The 18100-nt window shown below is 48.5% G+C and overlaps 1 protein-coding gene across 1 annotated transcript; it reads left to right on the forward strand.

The window, feature by feature from the left end:
• Nucleotides 1-274: 274 nt before the first annotated feature.
• Nucleotides 275-11222, forward strand: LOC115773014 (uncharacterized). The gene is made up of 10 exons (XM_030719507.1): nt 275-1305; nt 1751-2833; nt 3323-3454; nt 8317-8430; nt 8543-8635; nt 8795-8941; nt 9017-9121; nt 9436-9523; nt 9620-9746; nt 10021-11222. Exons 1-10 carry the CDS (start codon nt 526-528, stop codon nt 10547-10549), a joined length of 3198 nt encoding a protein of 1065 aa, XP_030575367.1. The 5' UTR covers nt 275-525; the 3' UTR covers nt 10550-11222.
• Nucleotides 11223-18100: the final 6878 nt, after the last annotated feature.

An 18100-nucleotide genomic window follows, 5' to 3' on the forward strand; every position in this document is an offset into this window, starting at 1 on the left:
GAAAATAATAGAAATATCCAGTATATAAAACCCTCTAATCAATCAAAATGTTTCTCGCAAACAGGTTTTTAATTTTAATTTAAGGTTTGAGGCTTTATTTTGAAAGGATTTGGATATATTTTAATGTCAGTATCTTTTTATTTTATATAAATCTTCAGTACAGATGACCCCAGCAAAATAAGTTAAACTGGGTTATGATTTTTAAACTGTTTCAAAGTGATTTTAAGCCCTTTTAAAGATGAACCACACCGGATCTTTTCACAGGAAAACATCGGATCCGCTCCGGTAAATCCACGCTCCCGCGCCTGCTCAGGCTAAGCTAGGCTAGTTCAAATCTCCCCCCGCTAACCGTCACCCGCTCCAGGTACCACTGCTCCCGTTAATGTCGTCTACATCCCCGCGGAGCGTTTACTCTTCCGGCACACACGGCGTCCATAAATCAGTATTTATTCGGTGAAATCGATCGATCCATCCGGTTAATTTGATCCAGCTAGTGTTTGCACTGACTCTAACCTCACAGCCAAAATGGCGGACAGCGAGGGTGACAGAACAATAACAGCCCCGGAGCCACCGGGGGCCGCGGATCAGCCCCCCGCCTCCCTGAGCGCCCAGCCCGGGGACGGCTCACCAACACAGCTCGCCGCTCACGGCAGTCAGCCCGGGGAGAATGTAGCGGCGGCTGCTGGCGACCAGAGCGGTCAGTCCGGAGGGAATCCAAAGAACGTGTCCAGCGCTGAGGACGGCCAGCCTGGCCACAGTGTACCGGCGGGGTCCGGGCCTCAGATGGCGGAGTTATTACCGAGCCAGCCGGAGGAGCAGAGCATCCTGGTAGGCACGGAGTTCACCGACCTGACCAACACCACCATTCTGTACGTGCAGCCGGACGGCAGCTTGGTGGAGAGTTCTGGGCTGACGGCAGAGGAGCAGCAGGCTTTGCTGGACCAGCTCACCAAGCAGCAGGTGGTCCAGGTCTCCGACACCGAGGCGGCACAGCTGCTCCAGCAAGGCCAGTTGCTCAAACCAGTCCACAGCGCGGCTCTAGATCCCAGTCAGCTGCAGCAGGTCATCAACCAGGTTACCAAGTCCCAGCAGCAGGTCCACGTACAGGTACCGCAGCAGCAGGTCCACATCCAGGTCCCGAAGCAGCAAGTCCACGTCCAGGTCACCCAGCTGGACCCAAAGCAGCAGGTCCAAGTCCCCCAGCAGAACCTGAAGACCCCGAACAATGCCTCCCAGCAGCTGAAGAGCGTGGCCCAGCAAGTGGCCATGCAGACCAGCAGCACGATCCCAGTGGTCCAGAAAAAGGTGGGTCACATATAGAGGAAAACCCGACTCAGTTTTATTTTTAGGCCCTGATCAGGTGACAAAGATGAGACATGATAGGAGTAACATGAGATCCTAAATCCTTAAGAGAAGATCAGTTGATCAGAGCCAGAATCTCTTTTTCTGTTTGTACTTTTTGGAATTTCTGTGGAGAACATTAATGTTCGCTATTTTTTTTTTCAGAACGTAAGAACTCTGCTGTGTATTTTCCCTTCATGTATGTTCTTGATTCTGGTGTCATCTTCTTCAACTTCTCCATAAACTTTGTGATCTTAATGTTGCCATAGTGGCAAATCTCAGAATAATCATGCATATCGGCATAGGAAATAAAAATAAACGTAAATCTATTTTTATTCGTCATCAGCAGAAACCTTTCAACATTTTTTCATTTGTGTTTTGAGCTGATTCTGTGTGCCGGTCCTTTCAGACGGAGCCTGTCAGGATCCAGATCCAGGTGTCTCCCAAACAGGAATTGAAGCTTGGCTCAGCCCCCCAGCAGAAGGCTGTCACTCAGCCACAGGTGAAGCTGTCGGCCAACGGCAGCGTGAGCAGTACTCAGATTATCCACATCCAGCCTGTGGTTGGTCAGCAGGGTCAGCAGTTTTTCCTTCAGCAGAACCCTGGAGATCCGCCCATCCAACTGCTACTACAGAGCCCCACCCCCGTTGTCAGCTCTCTGCTACCATTGGTCCACAAGCTGACGGGCCAGACAACATCAGCAGCCTCCAGCCCGGGCCAGAAACCCACAACATCACCGATCAGAGTTTCCACAACACCTACTGTTAAGATCCCAGCCCCTTCAATCATTAAGACTCCGCCCACTACTGTGGCTAAAACTGTTAGTTTTCCGCTAATTAAAACGCCTGCTAACGGCACAATGAATGCTGCCAGTAAGAGTCCCATTAAACCAGCTGTCACAGTCACAGCAGTCCCAGTACAGACTGTCGTGCCTGCTGCACGACCTGTCACAGCGGCCACTTCTCCTGCAGCCCAGCCCCCTGCCGTTAAGGGCAGACATGAGCAAAAGGAGAAGAAAGCAAAGAAGAGGGAGAAGAAAGCAATGAAAGTCCAAACCCGATCTGGGCGAGTCTCCAGACCACCGAAGTACAAAGCCAAAGATTACAAGTTCATAAAGACAGAGGACCTCGCTGAAAGCCACCAGTCCGACTCCGACGACTACTCCGATATGAGCGTGGAAGAGGAGGATGGTGAGGGCAGCAGGAAGGATGGCTCTGCGCCCGGCAGCTCCCACTCCCTCACCTACAGCCACAAGTCTCGGTCCCACCGCTGCCAGACCTGTGACAAGGCCTACATCGGTGCTGGCGGCCTAAACCGCCACTACAAACTGAACCCAACTCACGGGGAGCCCGATCCACCCGGTGACCTGGCGGGCAACACATCACACCCCCTCCCAGATGACAGCCAATCAGAGGAGATGGCTTCAGGTGCTGTCAAAGAGGATGAGGAGAAAAATAAGGATGACAAACCACCTACTGTAGCAACAAACAAAGTGAGAAACCATCCAACATTAAGAGCAGAGATCTGTGTCATCATACAGTTCTTATTTCTTGTTAATGGATAATAAACTGTTAACTAACCAGTTAATTACAATGAGTTAGCCTTTACTGCACCTCTAACACCTGATTTAGACTTGTGTGTCGGGTCTTTGCAGGACCTACACATATAACTGACAACCCCCAAACTGTACGTCATAACCTGATGTGCATTTATTGAGAAATGTAGCACATCAGGTCAATGGAATCCCCAAGGATTGTGGTTACCATGTAGGGTTCAGAGGGGTTACCGATTACGTATATTGGCTCTCCAAAGACCCCACACAGAAGTCTAAACCAGGCTTAACACTGAGGGTAATAACAGCTGCTAACTAACCACCTAATTACAGTTAGTTGGCCTTTACTACATCTCTAACACTCAGCTTAATACTTGCTGTTTATCTGCCGATAGCTTTTGGTGAGTCCTGACTTTTGTCTGTCTCCAGGTAGAGGGGGGTCCGGCAGCAGCTGTAGGACTGAGGGGCCTCCATCATCGGGGCCCCGGCCGCCCCCGAGGACGAGGGCGAGGGCGAGGCAGGGGACGGGGACGGGGACGCTCACTGGGACCCCCTCCTAAGGTGAGTTAACTCTTTGGGGAGGTGGGGGTGAGTGGGTGCAATTAATGTTGCCAAGGGGCCACTGGAGACACTGAAACTTAATTATTGATATTGATACAATACAGCTCCACCATACTGGCGCTGACAGGTAGTTAGGGTTAGGGTTAGAAGGGAGAAAGAAGAGCACTGGATCTTTTTTAACTGCTGCTGTGAGAGAGATGTTAGTGGTGTGCGATACTGCAAATTTTGGTATCAGTCAGATACCAAGTAAATACAGGGCCAGTGTTGCCGATACCGTTACTTTTTTCTTTTCTTTTTTCTTTTTGGCCACAGCGGCTTTTGTTAACAGTGTAGTGACAGGAAATGGGGGAAAGACACAGGGGAAGACATGCGGGCAAATCAGCGACAGGCCGGGCCTCGAACCCGCACCACAAAGCGGCACACGCATGTGGTCACCTGCTCCACCACTGAGCCGCCCGGGCGCCCCGATGCTGTTACTTTTGACTTATAAAGGCAGCTTATGTAGGGGAGAGCTGATTTCAGATGAATCACGATCACTTTGCAAAATCTGAACACATTTTAACAACCGCTAAATCACTGTGATTTGTAACTTTCCACAATAATTATTTAACACAAAACACACCTTTCAGCTTTTCATGTATTTTGAAACTGGATTTTCTTTTGAGACCAGGGCGCTATGCTATAAAGCGAGTTTAGCATACCCAGGGTGTCTTTCTGTTATCTGGAATCACTTACCCTAACACTGGCAATCAGGATGAATGCTGGTTACATAAGTTAACCCATGAAAGGGGTAATGTTGGCAGCATCTAATCAATCTTAAAGGGGTATTTAAGGGTCATATGACTATTTTTCCACAGAAAATAATCCCTATGAGTGCCACTCCTGATACATTATCAAAAAAAAAAAAAAATTTTTTAAATATAGCAGGAAACTGCAACACTGTTGTAAAAAAAAAAAAAAAAAGCACGTGATTAATGCCAGAGCAAATTGTTAATCTGGTGATTTAGTGCACAGGGCAGTAAAACAAACATTTTTATTCCAGTTAATTATTTTATTAGTGAATCCACTCTCATTAGAGCTGTGAAACTTTAAACTGCATTCATTTAAACATTAAAGCTTTCTGTCCCACAGCCTGATAAAAGAGACAGAGAATCGCTTTAATTTCTCGGCAGATCAAAGTGAAATTAATCTGATTAACAGGTGTTTTTGGTGTGTGTTTCCAGCAGTGTCAAAATGAGCAGATCAGAATGAAGTAGAACAACATTTTATAAATTTACTGAGTCACCAAATTAAAACATGCACATTTCTGTGACAAGGCGACACGGAGTTTGTGCTTCATTCAGGGTTTTAGTAGGTGCGGTTTAACAAAGCTGCACAGAAGCTGCAGAGAAGCTGTACGACACTTCAGACATGCTTAAAAAAATTAATTTGAAAGCATAAACTGCTCCTGACAGTTAGTTTTATTCTCTCAGCTGCAGACTCGATCAAGAGTAAAGATTAAATATAAAAACAGTTCAATCATAGACTTATTCTACTACAAATGCAATGACAGTCAACATTATATTATATTCAAAACACCATTATCCATCCATCCATCCATTCGCTTCCGCTTATCCTGTTCAGGGGCGCGGGGGGCTGGAGCCTATCCCAGCTGTCGTAGGGCGAGAGGCAGGGTACACCCTGAACAGGTCACCAGCCTGTCACAGGGCTAACACAAGACAAACAACCTTTCACACTCACATTCACGCTCTCATTCACACCTATGGGCAATTTAGAGTAGCCAATTAACCTAACCCCAGTAAGTGCAACACCATTAAAACACCATTATATTCAAACATTTTGCATAGATCATGTTTGAGGTATATTTTTCAGTTTCAATAAAATATCGCAGTTTAGTGGGCTGAATACATAATATAGTCTATACAAAATCAGTCTGCTTAAGTAACATATAAGATGACCAGTTACACTTTAACATTAACTAATCCTGAAGAACCGACACAAGTGATGACTGAAACTTTATTTTCACTACTATATGAGCTGCCTGGATATTCTTTGCCTTTCTGAAAGGACTGTGACAGTGGGCTCTGCTGCGGCTGTATGAGGGATTTCCTTCCTCCTGCTTTTTCTTTTTTGTGGTCTTTCATGTCTTCATTGAAGTTGGTGGTGTTGCCACTGTAGAAAATTTCCTTCCATCATGCATCACTGTTTGCAGTGTTTTCACTTCCAGCTGTAAAGTACCTCTGCACAACACTCGGCTTTTGACTTAATGCAGCCGACATTACTCTGCTGAGTGCCGCCGAGTCACATGACTGCAGACAACTAATCACAGCAGTGCGGGGATAAGGGGCGGAACAGGCATGTCTGCTTTCTGATGAATGGGAGCAATGCACTGAAATTACAGGACACAAACAAAATAAAGCATCAATCCTGTCATGCTTTTTATTTCATACAAAGTGCTCTTGCTATTTTGTTTGTATTTTAATGACTTTATTTACAGTTTTTAAGTTATTACTCTTGCTCAGTGAGATAAATCTTGTCTGTTTGGGCTTCATCAAGTGCATTAAAGTCAGGTTCCGTGTCTCACATGGAAATGCGAAGGACAGCATTATTGTCAATGAAAGAGGATCTGTCTCTGGATTTGTTAAACTTCATCACCAACATCTTCTGAGCATGCCTCCTTATGTGTGGACATTCCTCCCTGGTAGTGAGGAATATGATGGTTGGAGCACACCCTCCAATCTCTTCTTAAAGATGCGGACCATCATGCCAATCCACTGGCACCACACCAGATCTCCACATTGCAGAGGCATGTCAACCAAGACAGCCCTACAACATCCAGAGCCTTCAGGAAATCAGGACAAATCTCATCCACCATCTGGAATTTTCTGGTTTTAAATGGGGGTGGGGGGGGGGGGGGGGGGGCACAGCAGCACTCTTGACTTTGGGAACCACTGCTGTAGAAGTTCTGCTGGAGGTGGGAGTTGAAGATCTCTGCCAGGTGTTTCCATCGCACCCTCACTATACGTTTAGGCGCACCAGGTCTGTCCAGCATCCTCCTTAACCACCTGATCCTACTCACCACCAGGTGGGGATCAGTTGACAGCTCAGCTCTTCTCTTCACTTGAGTGTCCAGATGATCAAATGATATGATTACAAAATCAATCAAGCCGCTTTTCCACCGATGGGGTTCTGGTGCCAGCGCCAGTATTTGAACCGTTCAGCGGTTTTTCCAATCACAAACACACTCGGTGCTCGGCCGAAAAACAGGTTCAACTCGGCCCCCGCAAACTAGCTGGTCTCAAACCAAGAACGTGTGACAAAAGCGGCAGAAGGGCGTGACTTTGCTGTCTCAACCCAAACTTTTCTACCATATTACGTGTGTATTACATGAGAAAAGCAAAGCGATTTTCACGGCTGTGAATTAGGTTGGGTCTCAAGGCTGAACTTGCTGCTTTGTATCAGTTCATATCACAGATAAAAGGACGCAAAGTGCGTACTTGTTGCTTGCTCATATTTTCTGTCTGTGTTTCCCTCTGTGCTGCACACAGATGCTGCAGTAGTTTGGTTTGGACCGTAAAATGTGTTCGCAGCACAAGAAAGGGGAGCGTGTTCTCCCACGTTTGCGGTCCGTGGTTTCCGTGTCCAGACGAGGACCCCCCCCAACTCATACGTAAAGGAACGGTTCACAAGTGCGGTGGAAACGCGGGCCCGTTCCTAAGCTTTTTTGCCGGTTCCTTTGGGCACAGCATGGGCACCGGAACCCCGTCGGTGGAAAAGCGGCTTCATTGACCTGCTACGTAGGGTGTCCTGGTGCCACATGTTCAAACATGGTGTTCGTTCTGGACAAACTGTGGGTTGCACAGAAGTCCAATAACAGAACATCACTCGGGCTCAGTTCAGGCTGTTCCTCCCAATCATGCCCCTCCAGGCCTCACTGTCATTACCCACGTGAGCATTGAAGTCTCCCAGTAGGATGATGGAGTCACTGAATGGAGCACTTTCAAGCAACCTCGCCCAGCAACTCCAAGAAGGGTGGGTACTCTGAACTGTCATTTGGTGCATAAGTGCAGACAACAGTCAAGACCCGTTCCCCAGCTCAGAGGCGCAGGGACGCAACCCTTTCGCGCACTGGTAAAAACTCAGACATACAGGCAGCAAGCTAAGGGAATACAAGGTATGCATCCCAGCTCGCCACCTCTCACAGAGGGCAACTCCAGCCTGGAACAGTGTTCAGCCCCTCGCTGGGATACTGGTTCCAGAATCCAGGCCATACATTGAGGTGAGCCTGACTATATCTACCTGGTATCTCTCAGGCTCTTTCCCCACCAGAGAGGTGACATTCCATGTCCCAATAGCCAGTCTCGATAGCTGTGGATGGGTCGCTACCCGACACACATTGCACCCAACCACTACGACACCCCCTGCGGGTGGTGGGCCTACAGGAGAGGGGGGAAAAAGTGCACCCCTGGCTGAAAGAATAGCATTGCCTTCAAAGTTAAGCAACAAAATGGCCCAAATCAGTAATCCATTCTCCACCAGAGTGTCTATCATGGTATGGTGGCTGAGATGGGGGGAAAACTACATCATGTGTAGTTACAATTGTATCTTAATTTCCTTTTGACCTCGCGTGGCCCGGTCAGGGACAACCAAAGGGCCGTAGGTCTGCTTCACTTTAAATTAGACTTTTATTCAATGCTTTTTAAACCTCTAACTCAGTCTGTTAGTTACCACACTGCACACCTGTGCAGATGAGATCACTTTTACAGTAATTTCTACAGAAACCTCTTCAGATTTCAGCCTGCTGTCTTCTTTGTCAGCACTCGGGTGTATAATCGGTGAATCTAATTGTTCGTTTCTCACAGGTGACGGTGGGTCTCATTAGTAGAAGAGGTCGTCGTGGTCGACCTCCGAAGTTAGGCATTACCACGGTAACAGCAGAGCAGCATGCAGAGAGAAGACGAGAGCGACTACAGGAGGTAAGGTGCAGGAAATGGATTTTTTCAGAGTAAAGTACTGTAGAAATATTGATGAATCTGTAGTCACCTGATCTGCTGATACATGAACTGTGTTTTTATGTGTCGCTTACAGCTGGTGGAGCAGTGTGAGGATGAGGAGCTAATGGACATCGTGCTTCCTCATCTGACCAAAGTGATGAGTCTGTGGGAGCTGCTGCTTGCAAAGGTACATACACACCTGGACTTCACTGAAATACAGAAACAGATAACTGGCTAAACACACGAAGTAGGATCATTTATCCACAGTTTCAGGGATCGGTGACATCATCAGGGGTTCCCAGGTGTTTTTGTGTGTCAGGTGTATCGTGTGCCCTGGCTGTTTCAGGTGGAACGCGGTGGTCCTGCTCGGTCTCATTTCCCAGACATTTACCGTGAGTTTGAGTCCCTGCAGGCTCAGGTGAGGCAGGCTGCCCAGGATTACATCAGCAGCCCACAGGGTGGGGCCACACCCCTGGAGGTCAGGAACATCGAGGTGAGGCATGTGCTGAGAATAGAACATCTATCACACCTGTGGCGTACAGGTAACCCAGACTTTGACGTGTTTCAGGTGGCCAGGTCTCTGGGGATCCTGGATGAGGTCAACAAGATGAAGGTGCTTCCTGGTGCATCTCCTGGTTCAAGTTTGACCAATAAGAACATCCGATACATGGAGGTGAGCACAGAGAGTGTGGCCTGCCTGTCATAATGAAATAAAACTGCCACTGCCCTCCCACATTTAAAGAACTTAAATCACCTCCATGTCAGGTGAATAGGTGACTGCAGGTAGCGATGCGTTTCAGACAGGTTAAGTCTAATCAGCCAGCCACAGCTTTAGTCATAGCTGATAATGGGGCAGACGACAGCTCCTCACTGAGATCAGAGGTCACCGTTTACCTGAAGGTAAACTCAGCGAGGATCTGAGGATGTTTGTGAAACCAGGTCCAGTTCTGATCCAGTTCAGTCTGATTCACTCAGTCTCCTCCCCAGAACTCCAAAATGCTGCCGCCTTCGAAGAGATTCAAGATGGAGAACAGCGTTCCTGTGCATCACAACGGCCTTGAGACGCCAAAAACAGGTACAACTGGAACAGTACAGATTATGTCTACAGGTTCTACACCTGATCTATAGGTAATACTTCTACCTGTACTACCTTCATCTTCTCATCATTCAGGTGGTACTGCAGTGACCCCAGTTAACTCTGTGACGACCTCTCTGAAGTCCTGCTCAGTCTCTGTCGCTCCACTGGTGATTCCAGATGGAACCAAACTGTTGACAGTCTCTGCTGACTCTGCTCCCAGGTGAGCTGACCCCCTGCCCTCTGAGTACAGATAGAAGCAGGAGTTCCTGTGGTGCTTTCAGACATGAGATTCATAACTGCTCCATGTTGTGTTGAAGCCACGCCCTCAGGTGATGGTATTCACATCAGCTAACCTGTGAGGTCAAAGTTTATGTGCCTTACCTTTTTAGAAAATCACCTTCCAGTGAGGTCACATTGAGAAGTTAAGTTGTTCCTGTCTCACCTGTCTGTCAGCCTTGTACTGGGTGACCTGAGTCTAAATATGTTTCTCACAGTTCCTCCCAGGCCCTGCCCACTGTCACACCTATGGAGGTGACCCCAGCTGAAGACCAGGATGATGCGCCCCTCCCTATTCATCAGGACCAGGTGCTGAGCTCCACGGACATTAAAGCCCAGGTGACGGAGCTGGAGAAAACTCTGGGTTCAGGTTCTGCTGAACTCATGGACACAAAGGCACCTGAGTCTGGGCCTGCCCTCACACCTGAGCCCACCCCTACACCTGGATCTGATTTTACACCCGGATCTGTCGTCACACCTGAGCCTAGCCTGGTTCAGACTCTAAGCCCCTCCCACCCTGAGTCGGGCCCCTCAGAGGCCAAAGAGTTACAGGAGGGTGAGGAGATCTACATCCAGACCGAGGGACTGACCGTCCAGCTAGCAGAACCAGGCTCAGAGGGAATCGTTATCGTTAACGGGCCGGATGGAACCACCATGCACATCCAGACCCCGGAGGGCGTGCCCTTGGAGGCGGTGCAGGCCCTGCTGGGCATCGAGGCATCAGATGGAGCCAAAGCTCCCCAGTAAACATATGGACCAGAACCAGCACCTGGTCCAAACCACACAGAGACTTTAAGGTGGAATGAGGTGGTGCCGCAGACAGACGCACCTGAGACAATCCTGTAGGTAAAGCTGCACCTGCGATGCCCCCCTCGGGATTTTGCTGGACTTTACAGCTGTAGTGAACACTGCTGCCTGCAGGGGGTGGCTGCTCTGACAAACAATTCCGTTAGTTCGATTCCCAGACCTGGACCTCAGCACTGCATTCAGAAACCAGAGTGAGGCTCATCATGACGTCATGTTGACAGGTGATTATCACCTTCATCCAGGTCTGTCCAGGTGTTGGTTAGGGTTAGCCGTAAGCAGTGTGTCCTCGCTGGGTACCTGTACAGTTCATCTGATTGGCTGGTTAAGTTCCTCCTGTGATGATGTCATCAGTGGCCTCTCTGGTTTCCTGAACTCTGATTGGCTGTGAATGTGTAAAATTTGTGTTTGGACTCGTTGACAGTGAAGTGATCCGTTGGATGTTCATATGTAGATAAAGTTTAAAAAGTTGCACTATTTTATTACTTTTTATAAAATTACACGAAACGTTTTCCGAACGTGACGAGAACATTTGGAGAACCGACGTGAGGATGGAGGAAAAAAAAAAACTTTATTTGTCCTGTTCAAGTGTTTCCTGTTCCTCCAATAAACTGAACTCCACCTGTCTGAGTGCATCTATGTTCACACACACACACACACCTTTTCACACACATGCCTTCACCTGTTGCTGTGTGCTTGCTCATAGGGGGTTGTGTGATTGTTGGGTTTCATTAATATTGTAGTATCTTTACCGTACAGTATAAAGCATCTTGAGGCAACAGGCGCTTTTAATGCTCCTCCTCCTCACTCGTCACCTGGAGCATTTTAAAACGTTCTTTAATCATCTTCAGACTGCAGCTGTTAGCTTTTAACCTGTAGTTTTTCTCCTACTGGAGGTTGGTCCTTCTTTCTGAATTTTGCAGTTAAAACCATCAATAGTAGAAACTCATTTTTATATCTTTGTTATGCAAGTCTGACATGTTTCAAAAGCACACTCAGTGTGAATCTTGCTTCTTGTATCTGGGTACAGATTCTGTTCCTCAGACTTAAACACTGAGTTGGTTCAAGAACTGCCCACAGAGTCACACCAACGTGTTACTGTCAGAACCACTGAGAAAGACTTCCTTCTCATCAGGGAAGTGAACCCCAGTCTCCCACACAACAGGCAGAGACACAGTACCATACTAGAGACTACCCTCTGCTTCTAATGGACAGTTACAGCATTAAACCCTGTGAAAAGGGGCATAGAATTACAACTGAGGGATACTTACCACTGCTGGGAAGGCATAACAGAGTTGAAGCACATGAGTGCTGTGGATCATAGAGAGCATTTCTGCTCTCTGAAATAAACCTCATTAAGTGTTAAACCCTACTTGATTTTCAGTGGTGAAGGACACAAACTAACAACTGTGTGACAGTGGATCAAATCTGGGTGCTGGATCAATTCACAAGCGAAAGCTGACAAAAACAACATAAATACACACACCTCCAAAGAAAATAATATCAATAAAAGCTGTGAAAAAGGTGCCAACAAAAGATATGCATGAAAAATAATAAGGTGCACTAATTTAAGGGAGGGGTAAATAAGTAAAAACCACACAGACAAACCTGCCACAAGAAAAGTCAAAATGTTTCATTCAGTGCAGAAACTGTTTCTTCACACTGAGACCTAAAAACAGCTTCAGAGCTGGACCCTGCTCTCTGAAACAAGCTCAGCAGATCCAGGATATCATTTCCTTATGGAGCTCAGTATCCTGGGTGTGTTCAGTCTTTGAGAATATTTTTTGCTTTTGGCAGTGGGAACAGTAAAGGTGTGGACAGGACAGAGGCAGAGGTGATGACTCTGAAGTGTCGCCTTCTTGGCTGCAGAGCAGCTGACATGCAGTGCACACATACAGCATATGAGTACGCTTTCAGTGCAGCAGTTGTAGGAGGCCACAAGCAGCTTCTGAGAGAGGTGGTTCTTCCCAGTCTTTGTTTGTTCTTTATCACCTCCATGGTGTTGGTACTCCAGTTCAGGTCTTCCTCAACCTGAACACCCAGAAACCTGGAAGATGAGACCCGCTCCACAGGGTCCCCACTGATGGGGAGTGGTTGCATATCAGTTTTATTTCTCCTGAAGTCCTCAACCAATTCCTTGGTCCTTTAGGTGTTGAGGGTTGCCAGACTTGTAGCCAGTGAAATGCTGATTTCCCTACTATACCTGCTACTTTGGTGGTACTCTGTCCTCATGCTGTAAGCTGCCTTAGTCTCATGGATGCCCTCTTAAGGGCGGCTCTGCCAATTCTATATTGTACCCCATCACCAAACCTGAACGTGATGTTTATTTCTATTCTATTTATAGAGCTCCAAATCACAACAAACAATTGCCTCAAGGCACTTTATATTGTAAGGTAAAGACCCTACACTAATTACAGAGAGAATCAGATGACTTCCCTATGAGAAACCTCTGACCAAATCAGGCTCAGGTAAGGGCAGTCATCTGCTGTGTTGGAGCTGAGGGGAGAGGGAGTCAGGACAAAACATGAACTGGAAGAGAGCCAGAGATTAATAATAACTAGTGATTAAAGGCAAAGTGGGGTATAAACAGAGTGAAAAGAAACACTCACTGCATTATGGGAACCCCCAGCAGCCTAGGCCTATAGCAGGATAACTAAGGGAGGGTTCAGGGTCACCTGATCCAGCCCTGATTATAATCTTGATCAAAAAGGAAAGTTTTAAGCCTAATCTTAAAAATAGAGAGGGTGTCTGTCTCCTGAATCCAGGCTGGAAGCTGGTTCCACAGAAGAGGGGCCTGAAAGCTGAAGGCTCTGCCTCCCATTCTACTCTACAAGTAGAATGAACTAGAACCACAGGTAAGCCAGCAGTCTGAGAGTAAAGTGCTCAATTGGGGTGATATGGTACTATAAGGTTTTTAAGATAAGATGGGGCCTGATTATTCACGACCTTGTAAATTAAAAGAAGAATTTTAATTTCTATTCTGGATTTAACAGGGAGCCAATTAAGAGAAGCCAATATGGGAGAGATATGCTCTCTCTTTCTAGTCCCTGTCAGTACTCTAGCTGCAGCATTTTCAGCTGTTTCTCATGGATTCACCTGTGTATGTAGGTCATGCACCTGCCTAATTTTGTTTAAATAATTATTGCACACTTTCTGTAAATCTTATGAACTTCAGTTCCTTTCTCAAATATCACTGTGTTCATCTGCTATATGATATATTTAACTGAAATTCCTGAACCGAACAACCAATGATTTATAAAGGAAAATCATGATAATTATCAGTGGTGCCCCAACTTTTTCATCCCACTGTATCTAACTTTTCGTTATTTTGTTCAAAACCAACACTTCAGATTCAAAACAACTTTATTGTCCACTTTTTGTGTATACAAAGACATTTGTCTTAAATTCAGGTGCATGAACATCACATTGACACAGAACATCCATCCATCCATCCATCCATTCTCTCCCGCTTATCCGGGGCCGGGTCGCGGGGGCAGGGGCCTAAGCAAAGAAGCCCAGGCTTCCCTCTCCCCAGCCACTTCCTCCAGCTCATCCGGAGGGACCCCAAGGCGTTCCCAGGCCAGCCGAGAGATATAATCCCTCCAGCGTGTCCTGGGTCTACCACTGGGCCTCCTCCCGGTGGGACATGCCCGGAACACCTCACCCAAGAGGCGGCCAGGAGGCATCCTAATCAGATGCTCGAGCCACCTCAACTGGCTCCTTTCGATCTGGAGGAGCAGCGGCTTTACTGTGAGCCCCTCCTGGATGGCCGCACTCCTCACCTTATCTCTAAGGGAGAGGCCAGCCACCCTTTGAAGGAAACTCATTTCTGCCGCTTGTATTCGCGATCTTATTCTTTCGGTCACTACCCAAAGCTCGTGACCATAGGTGAGGGTAGGAACGTAGATCGACCGGTAAATCGAGAGCTTCGCTTTTACACTAAGCTCTCTCTTCACCACGACAGACCGGTGCAGCGTCCGCATCACTGCAGAAGCAGCCCTGATCCGTCTGTCGATCTCCCGCTCCCTTCTCCCATCACTCATGAACAAGACCCCGAGATACTTGAACTCCTCCACTTGGGGCAAGAACTCGTTCCTGAGCCGGAGAGGGCACTCCACCTTTTTCCGGCTGAGGACCATGGCCTCAGACTTAGAGGTACTGATTCTCATGCCGGCCGCTTCACACTTGGCTGCGAACCGTTCCACTGCGAGCTGGAGGCCCCCCCTGATGAAGCCAACAGGACCACATCATCTGCAAAGAGCAGAGATGAGACTCTGAGGCCACCAAGGAAGAAGCCTTCCGCCACCTGGCTATGCCTAGAAATTCTGTCCATAAAAATTATGAACAGAGTCGGTGACAAAGGGCAGCTCTGACGGAGTCCAACACCCACAGGAAACGAATCCAACTTATTACCGGCTATACGGACCAAGCTCTCATTGCGGTTGTACAAAGACTGAATGGCCCGCAACAACGGGCCAGACACCCCATACTCCCGCAGGACCTCCCAAAGGATACCCCGAGGGACACGGTCGAATGCCTTCTCCAAGTCCACAAAGCACATGTAGACTGGTTGGGCAAACTCCCATGCACACTCGAATATCCTTGAAAGGAAAAAGAGCTGGTCCAGCGTTCCCCGACCAGGACGAAAACCGCATTGTTCCTCCTGGATCCGAGGTTCGACTAACGGACGGACCCTCATTTCCAGCACCCTGGCATAGACCTTACCGGGGAGGCTGAGGAGTGTGATCCCCCGAAAGTTGGAGCACACCCTCCGGTCTCCCTTCTTAAAGATGGGGACCACCACCCCAGTCTGCCAATCCATTGGCACTGCCCCAGATCTCCACGCGATGTTGCAGAGGCGTGTCAACCAAGACAGCCCTACAACATCCAGAGCCTTCAGGAACTCAGGGGGAATCTCATCCACCCCAGGGGCCCTGCCACCAAGAAGTTGTTTAACTGCCTCAGTGACCTCACCCCCAGTGATGGTCAAGTCATCTCCCTCGTCCCCAGACTCCGCTTCCACTACAGAAGGCGTGTCAGTGGGATTCAGGAGATCCTCGAAGTATTCCTTCCACTATAGCCTCAGTTGAAGTCAGCAGCACCCCACCCGCACTATAAACCGTGTGAGTGGAGCACTGCTTTCCCCTCCTGAGTCGCCTGAATCGCTTCGATGCCATCCGAAAGTCTTTTTCCATAGCCTCACCGAACTCCTCCCACACCCGAGTTTTTGCCTCGGCCACTGCCCGAGCTGCATTCCGCTTGGCCTCCCGATACCTGTCAGCTGCCTCCGGAGTCCCACAGGTTAACCAAGCCCGATAGGACTCTTTCTTCAGCTTGATGGCTCCCTTCACCTCCGGTGACCACCATCTGGTTCGGGGGTTACCACCACGACAGGCACCAACCACCTTGCAGCCACAGCTCTGAGCAGCAGCCTCAACAATAGAGGTGCGGAACATGGTCCATTTGGACTCAATGTCCTCAGCCCCCCTCGGAATGCTGTCGAAGTTCTGCCGGAGGTGGGAGTTGAAGATCTCCCGGACTGGGGCTTCTGCCAGGCGTTCCCAGCACACCTTCACAATACGTTTAGGTGTGCCAGGTCTGTCCATCATCTTCCCCCGCCACCTGATCCAACTCACCACCAGGTGGTGATCAGTTGACAGCTCAGCTCCTCTCTTCACCCGAGTGTCCAGAACATACGGCTGCAGATCTGATGATACGATTACAAAATCGATCATCGACCTGCGACCTAGGGTGTCCTGGTGCCATGTGCACTTATGGACATCCTTATGTTCGAACATGGTGTTCGTTATGGACAAACTGTGGTTTGCACAGAAGTCAAATAACAAAACACCATTCAGGTTCAGATCGGGCAGGCTGTTCCTCCCAATCCCGCCCCTCCAGGTCTCACTGTCATTGCCCACGTGAGCGTTGAAGTCTCCCAGCAAGACTATGGAGTCCCCAGATGGAGCACTCTCCAGCACCCCATCCAGCGACTCCAAAAAGGGTGGGTACTCTGAACTGTCATTCGGCGCATAAGCGAAGACAACAGCCAGGACCCGTTCCCCAGCCTGAAGGCGCAGGGAAACTACCCACTCGTCCACCGGTGTAAACTCCAACGTACAGGCAGCAAGCTGGGGGGATACAAGAATACCCACCCCAGCTCGCCGCCTCTCCCCGAGGGCAACTCCAGACTGGAACAGAGTCCAGCCCTTCTCCAGGAGACTGGTTCCAGAGCCCAGGCCATGCGTTGAGGTGAGCCCAACTATATCTAGCTGGTATCTCTCAACCTCACGCACTAGCTCAGGCTCCTTTCCCACCAGAGAGGTGACATTCCATGTCCCAATAGCCAGTTTCGATAGCCGGGGATCGGTCCGCCAGGGCCTCCGCCCTCGGCCACCGCCCGACACACACTGCACCCGACCCCTACGACGCCTCCTGTGGGTGGTGGGCCTACAGGAGGGCGGGCCCATGTAACCTCTTTGAGCTGCGCCCGGCCGAGCACCACGGGCTAATGCCCGGCCACCAGACGCTCTCCCTCGAGCTCCCTCCCCAGGCCTGGCTCCAGGGTGGGGCCCCGGTAACCCTATTCCGGGGAGGGTAAACTGTTCCTTTGCTGTTTCAATCATAGGGGTCTTCTGAACCGCTCTTTGTCTGGACCCTCACCCAGGACCAGTTTGCCATGGGAGACCCTACCAGGGGGACAAGCCCCCGGACAACATAGCTCCTGGGATCACTGGGGCACACAAACCCCTCCACCACAATAAGGTGGCGATTCACGGAGGAGAACAGGTTGTATTAAAACAAACTCACTGCAATATTAGTAGTACTAGTAGTATTCAGTATTCAGTTTAAAGACGTTTACATTTTTTCAGACAGCCAGATCTTCATCATTTGTTCGTACATGTGGTCTGATGCACTTCTAAATGTGTTTATAGAGTAAGAACACATTCAGGTAGAAAACAGTAATGAGTCTGGTTTGTGTGTATGCAGCAGAGGTGTTGTTGTGGGGGCTTGGCCCAGCCCTGAAATCTTTTGTATTTTCATTCAATAACAGCAACGTTTTAGAGTCACCAACTATATTTAATGTGAAATCAATATAAAATGTCAGAGACCGTGTGCTCAGGTGTGTTCATCTTTCACAGAGTGAAAGACAGTCAGTGCAATCTGACTTCTTCACCTTTGTTTGCTTAAAGCAGCCAGAGTGAAACCATGATGCTGATGAAGTGATTATAGAGATTGTATGCTGACAGTGTTTCCAGCACTGGTCTCTGCTTCTAATGCATCACAATGACTCCTTTAAACTGGGTCTCCTCTGCTTTTGGATGCTCACCTTTCCTTCACCTTCCTGTTTTTTTCTGAGTCTCATCAGTCTGCTGCACTCTTCATCTCTTCTGCTCTCTCTTCCTCCGGTTGTAAAAAAGAATGCAGTCATTATGTACCAATCAAACTAATTCTCTCATTTTTTATGTGATGCTGAGGTATTAAAACACATTA

This window comes from Archocentrus centrarchus, chromosome 22 (genome assembly GCF_007364275.1).
Source record: "Archocentrus centrarchus isolate MPI-CPG fArcCen1 chromosome 22, fArcCen1, whole genome shotgun sequence".
In the NCBI taxonomy this organism is placed as follows: Eukaryota; Metazoa; Chordata; class Actinopteri; order Cichliformes; family Cichlidae; genus Archocentrus; species Archocentrus centrarchus.

Excerpts from the sequence above, each read along its gene's own strand:
- LOC115773014 (XM_030719507.1), top strand. The coding sequence starts at position 526 with ATGGCGGACAGCGAGGGTGACAGAACAATAACAGCCCCGGAGCCACCG. Across the intron at positions 1,306-1,750 it reads TCCCAGTGGTCCAGAAAAAG|ACGGAGCCTGTCAGGATCCA; the intron begins GTGGGTCACATA and ends CGGTCCTTTCAG. Across the intron at positions 3,455-8,316 it reads CACTGGGACCCCCTCCTAAG|GTGACGGTGGGTCTCATTAG; the intron begins GTGAGTTAACTC and ends CGTTTCTCACAG.